Below are 17,332 nucleotides of genomic sequence, written 5' to 3' on the forward strand. Positions count from 1 at the left end.
ACCAAGTTGAAGATGCATATTGTTAATCCATTTCAGATAAGTTAACAAGTTTATTATATGCAGAAGTAATATCAATTGCATTTGAATAATATAATCCAAACTTAAACTTTAGATTGTAAAAGGAAGATTTTTCCTGTAACTCAAGTAATCTTTGTATAGTATGGAGTATCATGAGCAACTCCTTGTGAAGATCTAGAAACCTATTGAATAAGGAGAGGTATCATAGGTTGTATCTAATCTATGTCTTTTATGTGTTAGGAAGGAAGGAAGGAAGTTGTATGACATCTTAAATAATGTCAATAAAAATCTGAAATGAGGTATTCAGGAAGGTATGATGTTGATTTTTTGTGTTCTTTTTCTGTGCACAACAGTTCATGTTGTCAAGACAATGGATCTTTATCTTAGTCTGGGTTAAAAAGTGAAAGCATTGCTTCTGTGTACTCGTATACTTCAGGCTCCTTAAAGAATGACTATAATAAATGTTGGATTTAACGTGGGTGACATTCCACTGAAAGCTGTGTTAAGGTGTTTGTTCTTTTCCTGTATAACCCAGAGCGGAGCCATACTTAACAGTTAAGTTTCATTGCTTCGTAGAAATCAGTGGCTTTCTGTCAAGTTGTGTGTCCTGTCACGTTTAATTGTAATCATTTGGAATTTTCAGACTACAGTACATGTATGGAAATCAATATTTTTGATACAATACGCTGGAGGGATTTCAACATATATAGGTATTTTAGTTAAATACACCATATAAATGCATAGAAGACAAGCATGTTTCATAATTGTTACACACAACATTTTACAATTATTTGCTTTATGGTTCCAAATAAAGCCAGGATATTCACACTGGTTACCATTTCTAACCTAGTGCTTAGTACGTCCCTTGCACATCTTAAAAATTGTTGCAGGGTTGTTGGGTGTTACAACCATTTTAGCAATATGAGATACATTATTTGGCCCTAATGCACTGCTTTCTTCTGCCATAAGCTTTAGAATAGAATAGAAAAGAATATACCTGAGTGAAGCGTGAAGGTGTTTTCTACCAAGCATAGACCTCAAGTCCATGCAATATAAATGTATCTTTTCCTCTTTCCAGATGCATAAAGTCACTTAGCAATTTATCCTCATGTCACATTACATAAAATTGTGCTGCTATAAGAGAGCTTAAATGTTAATGTTTTGAAGGTAATTTATGGGTGGCATGGGAGAATTAGTAATCGAAAGAGTAATGGAATTGGAACCAGCTGTGGAAGCTACATAGGAAATTGTTCTTCCTTCCTGCAGTAACAGAGACATGCTGTAATTTTTAACCCTTGTCCCCCTACCTTCACCCTGTGTTGCAGATCTTCTTTACATGACTAGCTCACACACACACACACACACACACACACACACACACACACTACACACTCTTTTAATTCCTTACTGTAATTATTTGGTAAATTTGTGGACAACTGCTGTCATTGTCACTAGGTGGGTTGTTACACATAAATTTCTGTCTCTCAAGATCCTGAAGTAAACTTCCGAATGAACATGTTTCACAATAACAGCTGTAGAACTGTTGAAAAGTGGAATCTGTGGACATCTCTCTCTCTCTTGAGCTGTAATGGTTTGGTTTGCTGAAGGTAGTGTTTGCTAAGACCAACAGGACCCCTAGGGAATATGAAAAACTTCACCATCATTGCTGAAAACCTTATAGCAGATTCCTTGAAATAGGTGTTATTTATTCCCATTTTTTCAGGTGAGGAAATGGAGGTATGTAGAAGTCAAATAAATAGCACAGTTAAAGGTTAAGGATTGGTCTACACCAATTTTGGTCATTAAAACACAGTTTAAAAAAGGGGGCTTGCTAATGAAGTTGTCATTATACTGGTATAGAGGTTGTATTATCCTGATTATTAAATTCCACGCTTACATGTTCACCAGAAGTCTTAAAATGAGCTTGTTAAATAAGGCTCTTTTTGATAAGAGGAAAAATGGATTTTATTTCAGTTGTGGTAATACTATTTCTGTTTTAGATTGCAATTCCAAATATTGATTATATATTGGTTGCATTGTGTTTTTAAGCTTTGATGAGCCCAGGATTGTATTGCTGTTGATGGACTTAATTTCAGTGGTTACACAACTTTCAAAAGAAGCCTTAATGCATATTGTACTGCACATGTAACTTTAATTTAATAAAGCCTCTGATGTACATTCATAGAAGTGCATGTAACTAAAATTGGGTTTTGCTGCATGAATTATAAAGGCTTAGTAATATTGTTGACTTTTTAAGTATATAGAGGCAAGGAATATATTTTTTTGAAAAAACTTGTTTAACTTTTTTGTACGTATTTTTGAATTGTAAGATAGTTCATTAGGTACTTCTATTTCGACAGCAGTTAAATTTAGAGAACAGTAAAGCTATTTTAAAGAGTGAAAAACATCTAAGTGTTCATGGTTTATCTTGGTGAGTCAGGTGAAAGAACTTCATGCTCTTTATTCTCTAAAGTTTGCCAAATGGTGGTAATGATAAAGTGTCTGTGTAGTTTAGATAAAAGATGTTTTGGAGCAGGTTTAATGTAAATAATTAAGTGAACTGGCTAGCAGGCTGAAAAATGTTATGCATTAACAAATGTTAAGTTCAGTCTGGTTGTGCATTCTATGTTTTGGTTTTGGATTCTTTCATGGGTGTCTTTTATGGCATATTCCCTGTGGTTGAACTCTCACACAGACTCTGTGGTACAAAATTATACACAAGCTGAATGTAAAATAGGTGAATGCCTGTTCCCATCTGAACTAAGCATTTGGCACATTTTCTCTAAAGACTTAGAAGTTCACAATTATTTGTCCTTTCTGATTTTATAATTAAGCTATGGTTTGGAAACCTACCAACCTGAACAGAGCTTTCAGAGTTTATTTCTTCTCATTATCTGCTGATCGATGGTTGTGTAAGTTGTTTTACTGTTGCAGAGTAAATGGAAGTATTCCATTATGTTAAAACAAAGTGCTCTATTCAGCTCTAAGGAATAACCTTAATAAAGGATATGCCTGACTGAAAATGCTAGAGATTTTTTTCATTCCTAATATGGCAGGTAGCAGTAATGTTTTGTAATTTTTTATTGTAGTAAAACAGTAACTTGACTGAACATGGGTGCTTTTTGGTGGTATGTGGCAGCTGTACATATAGTTTCAGCAAATTTGAAGTATTTATATTTATATTTATATTTATATTTATATTTATATTTATATTTATATTTATATTTATATTTATATTTATATTTATATTTATATTTATACCCATTTGAAGCTGAGAAGATAAAGATGAAACAGGTAGGTGGTTATATGAGTGGAATGTAACTAGAATACTCAGTTTAAGTAAACCTGTCTCCCAGAAACTGCAGAGGAAACTTGAATGACTCCAGGCAATTTTAGATTTAAATCAGTTTTATCGATGATTATAACTTGTTTTAAAAAAGGCTCAAGAGAATTTCTTTGGTATACATTGTGAGAACAATTCCCATGTCATAATAATTAATTTAATATAAACTATGACTTCATAAATCAAAGACTAGTTACAAATTTAGAAATTTATCTGAATGAGATTTAGGAATCTAGATAAAAAATAGCAACCTCCTGAAATGTGTCTAAAAGTAGCACCCGGAAGATAGATCAAGCAGGCTTTTTGCTGTACTTCAGAAGTATGATGTTTATTTCTAAAAATGGTGCTTGCAAACATGCTGAGATTCTATTTGTAATACCTTTTCTAGACTGCTAAGCCATTGGAGTCATTTCAGAAAGGGATATGCTGGTAAGTGGCATGAAAGGGAAGGGGGAGTTAGTTGATGTTACCTGTTGTGTCATGGCACAGTCTCTGAGTTACCATTTGACTAAACATCTAATAAAATATGTTGTATCTGTCCTATAATAACAATAGAAATTTATTACTTTTAGGCAGTCATGTTGGAATAAAAATTTAGTCTAAAGCCTTTTTCCTTGCTGGTCGAACCTGACAAAACACTAAGGTTCAGATCATAAGAGAAAAATTACACGAATCTCTGAATTAGATGATGTTGGGAGAAACTAGCCACAGTACTATTTCCATGTTGAATAATTAAATTTACTTCCTGTTGGTATTTGAAAGGAAGTTTATCTATTTAAACTACCATTTAATTCTTGAGTGCATACTGAGGCAATACCTCTTAATTCACTAAAGGAAAGAATAACATCTCCTTGATCTTCCTATACTTAAAATTCAAGATGTAAATATTCTGTGCTGTTTTGACTCACCTAAATTAAAGGCTGGAAAATGGGAACCAATATAATTTTGTAGGACCCTTCTGATATTTCTGTTAATTTTGAAGGTTTTCTGCATTCATCATGCAGTTATAGTTATCTATGTTTTTCCATGAGTAATGGATATTTTGGGTGTTTTGTAGGAATGCCAGCCAAGATAATACATACCAGTGTTTGCATACATCCTCCTGTTTTCCAGAATGTTTTCCTTTATCTTCAGACCAGAAATTTAGATAATACAGGCATGCATGCTCTAATTTAATTTAATCAATTTAATCAAGGCACCTATGCTAGGAATTCAGATGCTTTGCACTTTTCCTGAATAATTAATGAAGAGAGAGAGGTTTCAAAATAGTTTTGTTTTTTTGGTACACTGATTCTTCTTCTTTAGTTATTTACTTATTTTTGAAGACTGTACAGGAAGTCTGAAGAAAGTTGTTTCCATATTTAGATGTATCACGTTTAGAAACTCAGATTATATGAATCTGGGCCAAGCTGAGTTTAATAACATGCAAGTTTGCATGAGAATACATCTGTCAATTCTAACACCTAAAAGAGAGGAAATTAAAAGTTGTTGAAATGTCCTTTCAAATCTGTATGCTTCCTTCTGCATGGAAGTTTGTGGGTAATGCACTCCTGTAAACCCAAAAAAATTTACATTTTTCTGTTGCTGTGGAACAGCATCTTGCCCATCTCTTATATTGTAATTTTTCATACTTTGTCTTTCTCTTGAGTGTTCACTTGTGCAACCTTAGTGTATATCTTACACATTTATTTTCAGTTTAGTTTACAGAAGAAAAGAGTGAAAAATTGTGACTTGGTAAACTTGCCCATTTTACAAGTAGTGTGGTTTTAATCAGTGCATGATTGTGGAACAAAACATGACATCACTGTGTGTTTGTTTGAAAAACAGGTTTAAAAAAGAACAGAAAAAAAGAAATTAGAACACTTACTACTGCCTTCACCTTTCACTGCTGTCATGGAAAATTCATCTGGGTGCCTAACAGCTGAAAACATTTATCTAGTTTGAAAAGAGGAATGAGGGATGTTTTCTTCCAGATTTGTGAAATACTCCCCTTAACCTCCTTTTATCTTCAAATAATGTTTCAGACTTAATATTGAAGAACAGAACAGGGTTCTTTTCTCTCTGTTCATCATCACTAAAATAGTCTCTTAATTTCCTTCACTTGCACATTGAAGTTGGATGTGAGGTAGAAGGGGAAAACCTGCTTTTTTGTGGGCCTGAGGTTAATTCCAATGCAAGAAGGTTATGCAAGTATCCCCTCTGAAGTTTTATGGACTTCTAGAACTTCTTTACACTGAAAAAAGGGTTTAGGGTGTATTTGAAGTGATGTGTGAGAGGGAATACTTGACCTGTAAACCAAACACATTTTGATACAGACAAGCAATAACAAGCATGAGTTGAAGCCTTCTGCTATTCGTATTAACATATGGTTGTGCCTAGATACTGCAGCACTTGGACCAGATTTCTTTGGTGATCACGATAAACAGTGGCTTTTCTCCAGAATTCACTGGTTTTCTGTGGTATTTTATCTGTCTGAACGTTACAGGCTGCCCATGGAGTCTCCCTCTCTGGAGATATTCAAAACCCACCTGGTTGAATTTCTGTGTCACCTGCTCCAGGTGACCCTGCCTTGGCAAGGGGGTTGGACTGGATGATCTCCAGAGGTCCCTTCCAACACTGACCATTCCATGGTTTTGTGAAGTGCTTGTGCTGTTGTAACTGTCTGCTTTGGGAATTACTGTGTCAGATATCCAGTCTTTTCTGTTGTGATTGTTGATGAGTTGTCTGCCCATATTTTTGTCCTAAAAATGTTTTAAGTATGAACATTTTTATAAGAAGATATTACATTTCTATTTTTAACTCTTTCCTGTCATCTTGCTTAACTTTCTTAATTGCATTTACGGTTTTGAATGCTTTGCTGAAGAAAATAACAGAGGGGTAAATATGCTGGTATCTGATCAAAAGACAGATTTCAGCCTTGTCAGTCTGTATGCTGGTGTACAAAATAAAAGTCTTTCAAAGGGTCTCAAATTTTCCTGCGCTCCTCATCTTGCCTATCAGCAGTGTGACATTTGCTTTTCCATGCAAATCAGTAATTTTGGATGGGAAGAGAATAAGCTTTAAAAAAACTTGCAAGAAAACATGGACATTATGTATTTAAACAACAGGCACAAAAATAAGAAGTCCTTTTTTCTAAATTGCCAGAAGGCCTGAGATTTGAATGATTAAAACATGGCCTTCTGTAGGGGGACCTTTTTTGTGGGGAGCTAAGTTCTTAAGTAGATGCTGGTACTTGCATTACTGTTTGTTGCTAGGGTTTGTTGTTCCCTTTCCACTTGAACCAGCTATTCCTGTTGTCTATTTAGTATTCCAGTCATTTCCATCTCTCTTCAAATAAGGCAGTAATCATCTGTGTCAGACCACCTTTGTGATACTTGTTCTGCAAAACCTGCATTTTCACCAGCAATGGAGAAATATCTGTGAAGTGTAGCTCTTGCCTCCTTCTCATCGTTCCTGCCCATGAACAGACAGCATCTTCCCTGTGGAGTATATCAAACCAGAGACCTGAAAGAGCAGGGTGTATGTACACTTGGAGCAGAAGGGGGTTTTTAGTATTGTAGAATCACTTAGAAATATCGAATGGTTCGGATTGAAAGGGACCTTAAAGACCATTTCATTCCAATGTCCCTGCGACTAAACCAGGTTGCTCAGCGCCCCATCCAGGCCGGTCTAAAAAACTTCAGGGACGGGGCATCCACAGCTTCTGTCAGCAACCTGCGCTAGTACCTCACCAACCTCACAGTAAAGAATTTCTTCGTAATCTCTAATCAAAACCTACCCTCTTTCTCAGTTTAAACCTACTGCCCTATGTCCTAATGCTACACGTCCTTGTGGTAAGTCCCTCCAGCTTTTTTGAGGCCCCCTTCAGATACAGGAATAATGTTTCCCCAGAGCCTTCTCTTCTCTTCAGGCTGAGCAATGCTCCCAGCCTGTCCTCACAGGAGAAGTGCTCCAGCTCCCTGATCAATTTAAAGGCTCTCTTTAACCTTTTCTCTTGCTCAAGAGAGGGAAAGTGCTCACCTTTTAGTTCAACCAGCTATAGTTTTGCATTTTTTTTTCTCCATGCTGTGCCATGAGAGAAAAATGCTCTGAGAGAAAGCTCTGCTCTCACAAATGATAGATAGTTGCAAGTTTTCAGGAAGCCAGTGTTTCAGGACAGAACTGGGAACAAAGGAGCTATCCAGATTTTTTCCAGGGCAGCATATGATCTTGAAGTTCTCAAAAAAGGCAATTGCAAACACAGAGAAAAAATAAATGGTTTTTCTCTGTAAATTATAGTATTGTAGGTACCCAGAAAAGTTCCTATTTAAAGGCCTGATGTGTGAAAGATTTCTTATAGTTTGCAAAACTCTCTCATAAAATACAATTTCCATTTATATACAAACCTCTGGAAAAGGAACAGCAGAGGTTCTTTTTAGGTATAAATGTGCCTAAATTTTTCCCTTCTCTGGTTGGGCCATGAAAAAGTGAGTAATTTTGGTTTATTTGATTTTTTGTTTTTGTCTGATTTTTCTCGAGACATTCTGGGGAGACTAATCTAGTTTCAACCTCTGGTTGCTAGTGGCATATTTTCTGAGTATTGTTTGAGAATAAGGAAGCTCCCAAAAGGAACAAGGGGAAAAAATCCACAATATTTATTGAAAGTGGTTCAGTAAATAGAAGATTGTTTTTAGGCCCAGGAGTATAAACTCAGCTAGGGTTGAAATTCCCTGAAAAAATTGAAACTCCATACTGCAGATGTGGTGCTGATTTACAATGTCCCCTTTGCAGAAATTGCTTTTAAGGTAAAACTGTTCATTTTGACAAAAACCTGTGAACGTGTAGAATAGTCTGTTTCACAGATTTAATATATATTAATCTTATGTCAGCCATGGAATTGGGAATTTTTGTATAAGTATTAGGAGATATGTCAACACCATAACTATTTTCCTCTGTTTCTGCTGAAGCAGAAATTTAAAATATTATCTTTTCCTCCTGGGCTTTAAAAGAAAACAACAACAGCAACAACAAAAACCACCCTGGAAATCCTGGTGTAAAAAGATTTTATCTCCTGTAGTTTTAATCACTATACAACTTTTGCAGAACAATATTAGTGAAATCATATAGTGTAAAGTTAACATCTAAAATCCAAACAATAGCTGAAGATCTGGAAGTGCAGGTACATTTCAGGCAAACTCCATCTTGTCTTTTTTTTTTCCACACTTACAGTAATATTCCAGCGTACATGATATCCAGATGTTCAAATCAGCCTAAATGTATTAGCTATATTTCCCTTTCGAAGTTGAAAAAAAAGGATTTAATTCATTATTCTTTGAAGGGTAATAATTGGAAAAGTGCAATAGTGCTGGTAGTTGCATCTGATTATCTTGTGTGCATATATATTTCTAATGTGCTGTAGCACATTAGAAATACAGCATTCTGAGTTATTTAGGAAGTTCATGGTTAACTAAAATAGAATAAGCCACCTTGGTTTTTTGTAAATATTTAGCTAATTTTAAGATGTTATGCCAAGATGCGTTCCTGGATGTTGTTATCTTAATTTTTGTTTTGAATAGTCTAAACAGTTACTTTAACTGTCAGGCATCCCTTGGACCCTGCAGAGCTTAGCACCAGTAGCAGTTGCCAAGTGTCTGACTTTTAGGCTCAGAATGTTTGATTTATCAGGTGGCAGAATATATTCCTGTCTGTTTTTCTTCCCTAAAATGAGTAGCCAGAATACTGTTCAATGTGAGTGTGGTGTAAGGCAAGAATGTTTTCATGTTAGTGCTTCACTCTTCTCATAAAAAGGGGGATTTAATTCTTGTCACCTGAGGGAGCTAGTAATTAAAATAAGGTAATTTTTTTCTAGATAATTTTGTTTATTAATAAATTATTTTTTCTTTGACTTACTGAAAGACCTCTCAAAGTAGTTAAGATACCCTCTGAAAATGAAATTCAATACTGACACAATATAGACATACAATACCAACCTTTGTGGTAAGTTACGTGAACTGGAGAACTCTATAATATTCCAATAAGAAAAGCAACCTGGCAGTGATTAAGGTAAGAATGCAGCAAGTTTCTGTGAAAGCCTTTGATTCACAAAAATAGTACATCTTTTATTGTGTGTGATGTATGTTGTGGATGAATCTTGGAAATTGTTTGCTTTTCACATTTGGGTTTTTATGGAATGTACTTGGATGACAAGTGCAGGCAATGGCTGTTGAGCAGTTTTTTGCATTCCAAGAACAACGAATATCAGTTTATAGTGTAGGGAATGATGGAGCATTGGAAACTTAATTTGTATTATTATGATACCTTTGTGTGCTTTATAGTGTCCCTTGAATAATAAACTCATTTTCATAATCACAGCTTTGCTTGGGAATTTTGAGCTACAAATGTTTCTCAGCTTCTAAACCACAGAATCTGTGAAAGTGTCACTTGGTTCCATGTGGGCTATTCCTTTTAGGTTGTGGTGTAGTTATTGGTAAACCATTACTGTTACCTTCTGGTGGGCTGACCTTGGCTGGATGCCCACCAAGCTGCTTTATCACTCCATCCTCAGCAGGATGGAGTGGGAGAAGAGAGGAAGATGGAGAAAAATTGCATGGATCGAGATAAAGGCAGCTTAATGAAGTAAAAGTGAAGTCTGAACATGGAAACAAGGGAAAGCAGAGGATTTATTTTCTACTTCCTGTTAGCAGGGGATGTCTTGCTGCATCCCAGTTGGGCTTCAGTGAGCAAAGTGGTTGCTCTGGAAGACAAATTATGAAAGCACATGCACAGCCTCCATGTCCTCCCCCCCTTAAAGACCATTTCATTTCAACCCCCCTGCCATGGGCAGAAGCACCTTCCACTAGACTGAGTCGCTCGGAGCATTATCCAACATGACCTGGAACATTTCCAGGAATGAAACATCCACAGCTTCTCTGGGCAACCTGTGCCGGTGCCTAAGAACCTTCAAAGTAAAGAATAATGTCTAATCTAAGTGTACTGCCTTGTAGTTTAAGTAAAGTTAGAAGAAGGGTAGGTGTGGCTAAACCAAAGATAATAAAAGTTTCAGTTTTATCAGAGAAATAAAAGATGGAACTGATAAAGAAGATTAAAAAAGTGTGAAGGCAATCAGCCTGATGCTATAGAGATGTTTCTGTGAAGCATGAAAAATAGTGAAGGGATTGGCAGAGATGGATAAGACAGGAGCTTAATTGTGTAGTATAAAATGTGCCTAAAATTATTTTAAAATCATACTTAGCGACAGAAAATTATAGCAAAGATGTTAGACATCAAGAGGATAGATAGTGCCTGCTTTGGGAAACTGGAGTGGTGCCAGATAAAGAAGCATTTTGAGGGTAATGATTCACATTGTAGACCTTTGTAGAAAGTTGTTCAAAAGTACTTGAGTACTTCCATTACATTTCTGTCTGTGTGAACTAATATCTTCCGAAGAGAAAAAAAAAAGAAAATATTTTTGTGTTTTAGTCTTAAGATGGTGTCATATTTTAAAAACAATTATTTATCATATTTTTGGGAGTCTATTCATGCAAATAAAAATGTGAAATCAGTCTCTGGTTTATGATTTTCCCATTTCTTCTCCTCATGTTACAACTGGTATGATGGAAGACTTCTTACTTTTACATATATATTGCATTAGTGTGTTTTTTTGGGATAACAGTGTTTTCACAGAGGTGAATTTTCTTTTTTTCCAGAACCCTGTCAAGAAAATCCCAGATTCTCATGAAATTACACTCCAGCATGGAACAAAGACAGTAAGTGATAACGTTTTCAACCCTTCATGCTTTTCTAAACTATGCCAGTCTGTGAAATAGGTTAAGAAATACTTATCAGCTAAAGTTCAAGAAGCATATTTTTCCTTGATTTGTTATTTTAGTTGGTCTCTTTTCTTAGTGCAATTGAAAGTGTGTTTCATGACTACCTCTTCAATTTCTTGTAATAACCTAAATATGGCTCCATTTGACTCAACTGTAGTGTCATTGTCATCAAGTATGTTCTCTGTAATTGTTAGAGCTTTTCTTCTAGGATAGACCTTCCTAATATGTAGACATGGGTCTAATCTAGACCTTTCTTTGGTCATGGGTTTAAAGGAGAATGTTATTGCCAACGACTTCTTTGCAGCCAAGTACTTCATTTTACTTCAGTCTTTTATTTATACACCATTCTCAATTTCTTGAGATCTTGTTCTTCCTTGTCTTTCACTGCATCTTTTCTAGTTTTTATCTTCACTACTGCTCCTTTGCTTTTTTTTGAAAGAACCACAATCAAACCTGGAAGTATCTTTCTTTGCTCTATGTATTTCTATCTCTGTATAATCACATCTTCAATATAAATTCAATTGTTTTTGTGGGCTGATTGACCTGTAAAAGATGCATTGCACAACATTAAACAAAATAGAGTGGATTTTTCTACACACAATGCACGCAACTGCTTTGCATATTAATTTCTATGGATACTAGATTTTGCAGAGTAGTGTACTAGTGCAAATCAGTTTCCCATTTTACATGTGACACCACCTGCTTCTGCAGTAAATTTCTTGAATACACGTCCTAACAAACTTTGTTAGGTAATTTTTTTTGATTTATTTTTTTTCTATATTAAACCAGTAAATCTTTTCATGACTTCTTAAAGAGTAAGCTCATGTTATTTCTAACTAAAAGGCCTTGTTAAGTGGAAGTTACAGTTCTGGAAGACTTCTGAGATATTTTGACTGCAGGAGAATGCAGCTGTCATCACCTTGAACAGAGGTGAATTGTAGTGTGGGATATATATAGCACAGTTGGATTAGACTGGACGCAGTAAATTAAACATATTGAAAAAAATATCTCTTCTGTAGGAGGGCTGTCTTTTTGGGGTTTTTTTTTGTTTGTTTTAGAACAGTGAAACCATTTACCCCTGACCTTAGACACATAAAGATGGGAGTAACTTCATATCTTGATTTTGGTATTTTGCCCTAATGTTTCTACAGTCTCCTCATTACGTTCATACAGTGTACTGTATTTCAGCTAAGCTTATTTATCCCATCTGTACCTCTTCAATCTAGTGAATGTGGATTTGATGATGACTCTATTCCTGTGCAGCTGAGAAATCTCAGGAAAGATTTCCCAAGCTAGAGAGTCTTCCCAGAAAACTGATTAATTTCCCAGTTGTATTGCTTGTACACTGTAATAGGAATTACTGTTCCCAATGAAACTTCATATATATTATTTATTTCTCATGATACTTTTGATATATAGGTGGGTATGAAAAAGAATATTAAATATGTGCTTTCTAATATCTCATTTCACAACCGCTCCCTCATATAGAAGTTACTGAATAGAACACTTGAGTATTCTGATTAATCTGGATATGCCCAGTTTTCTGCATGTCAGAAATCATTAATGAAATGGCTAGTGTTCAGAATTTCCATTTAAGTTGTAAAAGGGGTATATTCTTTTTAGAAATGTTCTGAATTACAGCACAACATTTAGATTAAGGAGGAGTCAGTTGCCTGGTGAATAGTATCATCATTTCTGCCACATCTTGGTTTTCTTGAAAGTACTATTTTCAGACACTTGGCTATACTAGGGCATTGCATATTTGAAATACTGTGAGGCACCTGTGTTACAGAATCACAGACTTTCCTGAGTTGGAAAGAGACTCACAAAAATGAACAAGTTTACCTCCTGGCCCCACATAGCACCATTCCCAAGAGTCACACCATGTACCCAAGAGCATTGTCCAGACACTTGAACTCTGTCAACTGCTGTGACAGCTTCCATGGGGAGCCTTTTCCAGTGCCCAGCCACCCTCTGGGTGAAGGACCTTTTCCTAATACATTTCATCAAGAAGGACTCTGTGAGAGATATAAGAGTAGATGTAGGATTACATCTCTGTGAGAGATGCACAATTTACTTATTTCCAAAAAGATCACATCAAGTGGCATCCATTGATTAACTAGATGGCTTACTTTGTTTTAAAAGGAAATCAGGTTTGATAAGTAAGACTTTCCTCTCATGAGGCCGTGCTGGTGGTGACTGATGACAGCGTTGTCCTTCTTGAAAACTGGGACCACTTTTGTCAGTTTCCAGTCAGCTGGGACCCCTCTCCATGTTCCCAAGACTGCCTGAAAGTCATCAAGAAAGGCTTTGGCATAACATCAGCCTGCTCTTTGAGGATTCTCAGATGAATCTCATCAGGCTCTATGGCCTGATGTAGGGATCCACTTAGGGCAGCAGATCCTGCTCAATTTCAGGATTGGCTGGGATAATTTTCACAGTCATGGTTTTGACCCTCCCCATCAAGAGGCAAAGAAAGCTTTAAACATTTGCTTTGTCTCTGACCTCTTTGTGAAGTATGCATCCTTATCCTGTAATGGGCTGATATTATTTCTGCACTGCCTTTAACCATTAATATTCTTGAAAAAAAAAAAAGTTCTTGTTTTCCTCCATGGTTCTGGGCAGCTCCAACTCCAACTGAGCTTTGCCTGCACAGATTTTCTCCCTGCAGTAGTAAGCAGCATCTCTGTATTCTTCCTATGTCACCTGACTTCGCTTCCACTGGGCATATACCTTTCTTTTTCCCTTACTTCATAGAGAAAATCCCTGCTCAGCCAAGCCAGGCTTCTGCCTCACCTGCTTGATTTCCAGCATTGGGGAATAGCCTGTTCCTGCCTTAGGAGGTGATGCTTAAAGTGTCCAGCACAGAGCTGGTCAGCAGCAGTGGGAACCTGAAGGAGAAGATGACTAAAAATGAGTCTTTGGTAAAATAAGGAATTGCTAAGTGAAGTTTTTCTCCTTGAAACTGGAAAAACAAAACTCAAAAGAAGCCCATACTAATTCATGTAAGGAAATCTAAATTCTAGGGAAGCAAATTGTCCATCTTAAAGAATAAATTTTGTTCATACAGGCTGTTTTATTGGGACAATTGTTTTCTGTAGGTTACTTTTTTCATGAACTTGGTTCCATGCTTTAAAATATTTTCTGTGGGAACTATTCAACAGTTTACATAGGTTTTAAAAGTGTCCATAACACAGTGTATATAGATGTATACTAAAGCTTTGAAAAAAAAGTACAGTAGTAGACTGATATATCTTTGAGACAAGTTTTTTTTGGTGGTATTACTGTGTGTCTGCATTAAATCATTGTTCCTGTCAGCACTTCTCATGTATATGTGTAAAGAAGATACATATAGGTAAGTATCTTCTGTGTAAAATTCTTGGTGTTTTTGTACGTCCATATCTAGAATTTTTAATACTGATTTAGACATCTGAAAGTAATTCCCTGAGTTGTTTTCTTCCCTGAAGAAATTCGGTTTTGTTAACCTGTAGTCATGACATTATTCTCAGGTGTTACCCTCCACTCAGAAATGAAGGGTTTTTTGCCTTTTATTCTGTGTCCAGTGTGTTTGTTTGATTTGGGGTTTTTTTCCACATGGTTTTGGATAAGTCATATATTCTTGGTGGATTGTTTTTCCCTCAGAATTTAATTTCCTGGTTTATTGCTTCAAATGCTTTTCCTGACATTTTATAGAATGTTATCATTATCATTATCATAACCATTGTCATTGCTACTACTAGTACTAGTACTACTACTACTAGTTTATTGTCTTGGAGACTGTCTTTCTTTTTACTGAAAGGGTCTTTCAGTGTGATGATTATCTATCTTATAAATGTGGGATGACCCATGTTTTTGTTTTGTTTTTGTTAAAAGTAATCTGCTGGTTATAGTCTAGGTTTTACCCATGGGCTCCATTAAAACGTAAGCATGAATTCCATATGAATTTTGTCTTTTAATGAAAACTTCTTCAGGCATTTTAACATTTCATATTAGGTGTAATTTTGAGTAATTCCAAAAATACTCTAGTTTTATGTTTTTTTGATAGAACTTTTCATCATTCTCTTATGTAGATAACTTAATTATTTTAGAATTAATCTCTTGGTATCTAAATTAATTTAGCATTTTGTCCAGCTAATCTTACAATAATATTTGAAACCATAGTAGTAAATATGATATTTTTACAAATTTGAAAGGAAAAGAAATAATTATGAAGGTAAATGATTTTAAATAATTATTAAATTTCTAGTGAAATGCCTTCTGTTACCTTATTTCTCCATGTAGTGATTTGAACACTACTGGTTGTTTTAGTATATGAAATACTATTTATTGTACTATAGAACATTACCATTCTTCAAATCGAGAATTAATATAGATTTTCAGTAAAATTTCCATTTTACTTGATCTGTGATTTGAGAATAACAGATGAGAATAATAAGCATAAGCATTCTTTCCTCAGAATTTCTAATAGCTCTGAGAAGCTGGTTTTGTATATAAAAGAAATTGCTTTTAAGTTATTTTGACCTGTTTTGTTACAGTATTATATTTGTAAAATCCGTGATTTAAAAAAAAAAAATCAATTTTATACCCCAATTTATTCTTATTTTCCTTTTTTAGAAGAGAAATTTAACTAAGCAATGTATATATGCACAAGAGCTGTTTTAAATAAACTTAGAATCTTAAACTGGTGAATGTTAAACACCATTTTGTTACCTTGCTGGAAATATTGTTTGTACTTTTGATAGAAGTCTAGAGTACAATTTTCTTCATAGAAACACTTAGCCACATTTTGCAATGAGATGATTAGGAAGTAAACACTGTAAACCATTTCTTTCTCAGCTGTCTTCTGTGGTTTATTCAGAGGATGTATTTGTTCCATTCTTACTACTGCTTCAAAAGTACTTTAACACTTTATTCAAGGTAGTGAAATTTCAAAATGAAAATATAGCTAAGATATTTTAGTAAGAAACCAGTGCTCTGTGTTGTTTGAAGCTTGGGTTTGGTTTTTTTTTTAACATTAGTAGCATTTTATGTCTTGGTGACACCCTGAAGAATTGTGGAAAAAATAAAAAAGCTTGAATGATTAAGATTATAATTTTTTTTTCTTTACAGGTTTCTGCTTTGGGATTGGATCCTTCAGGTGCTCGTTTGATAACTGGTGGATATGATTATGATGTAAAATTTTGGGATTTTGCTGGAATGGATGCCTCTCTCCAAGCTTTTCGGTCACTCCAGCCTTGTGAATGGTAGGCACGAAGGCCGCCTTTTGCACTTTATGTTTCATGTCAAGCTCCCGGTAGAATGCACAAAAGCCTTGTAAGAAAGCTTGTTTAAAAGGCTCTTGAATACCAAGGAATGTGAACCTAAGAACTAGGCTGCTTATTTATTTTCCTGCTTTTTGCAGGGACTTGCATCTTTTCCCTTTTTAGAAAGCTACAGGTGGATTTGCCAATGCAATTGTTAATAGCACATCAGAAAAGGAGACAAGTTGACTCAAAAACAAGTTGACTATCATAGTTGTAACTGACATTATTAGAATACACTTTCTATATGTATTCTGCTTACATAAAAGTAATTAAGAGAAGAAGCAAGTTAAAACAATTGACCCCTTTGTGAGGAGCCTCTCTAGTTCCTGCCAGGATTTCTGAAGGGAAGGAATTCATTAAGTCCTCTGTTTCAGAAACCACTGGTCCTCTGCATTGCAGTGATTGCTGAATAACAACATAGTGTGAAATAGTGTCTTTCTTAAAGAAAAAAATATACTTATTTACGTTTATTTCTATGTTTCTATACCTACAAATTGAAAAGAAAATGCAGGAACCATTTTTAGAGAGTTATTTTCCATACTATCACCATCGTTCACTGATAATTAAAAAGTAAGTGAAGTGAGTTCATTTAATTATTCCAGAGAACTGGAATAAAGAACTGCTTCAACAGTAGTGCACACTGAGCTTTCTGAAAAATATATTGCATAAAATAAAACACAATGGTTTTAGCAAGGTACTTTCTGATGTCTGGCTTATGTAGTACAGTTTATAAGGTACTTTTGTGTGATTAAAAAAGGGATTGAAATTTATTATACACAGAGTAAGTCGTACTTAGAATGTCTATTTTTAACCATTACTATCTTAAAAATCTACAATTGAGTTTCGGTCAGTTTGGAAAG

General features: G+C 35.2%; 1 protein-coding gene across 1 annotated transcript in view; it reads left to right on the forward strand.

Annotated features, from left to right (window-relative positions):
* Nucleotides 1-17,332, forward strand: part of WDR70 (WD repeat domain 70) — a 124,964-nt gene that overhangs the window by 20,102 nt on the left and 87,530 nt on the right. Inside the window, exons 6-7 of the mRNA XM_036403487.1 lie at nucleotides 11,047-11,106; nucleotides 16,279-16,412. Coding sequence (XP_036259380.1) covers nucleotides 11,047-11,106; nucleotides 16,279-16,412 — 194 coding nt within the window. The remainder of the gene's footprint in view (nucleotides 1-11,046; nucleotides 11,107-16,278; nucleotides 16,413-17,332) is intronic.

Source organism: Molothrus ater, chromosome Z (genome assembly GCF_012460135.2).
Source record: "Molothrus ater isolate BHLD 08-10-18 breed brown headed cowbird chromosome Z, BPBGC_Mater_1.1, whole genome shotgun sequence".
Lineage (NCBI taxonomy): Eukaryota > Metazoa > Chordata > Aves > Passeriformes > Icteridae > Molothrus > Molothrus ater.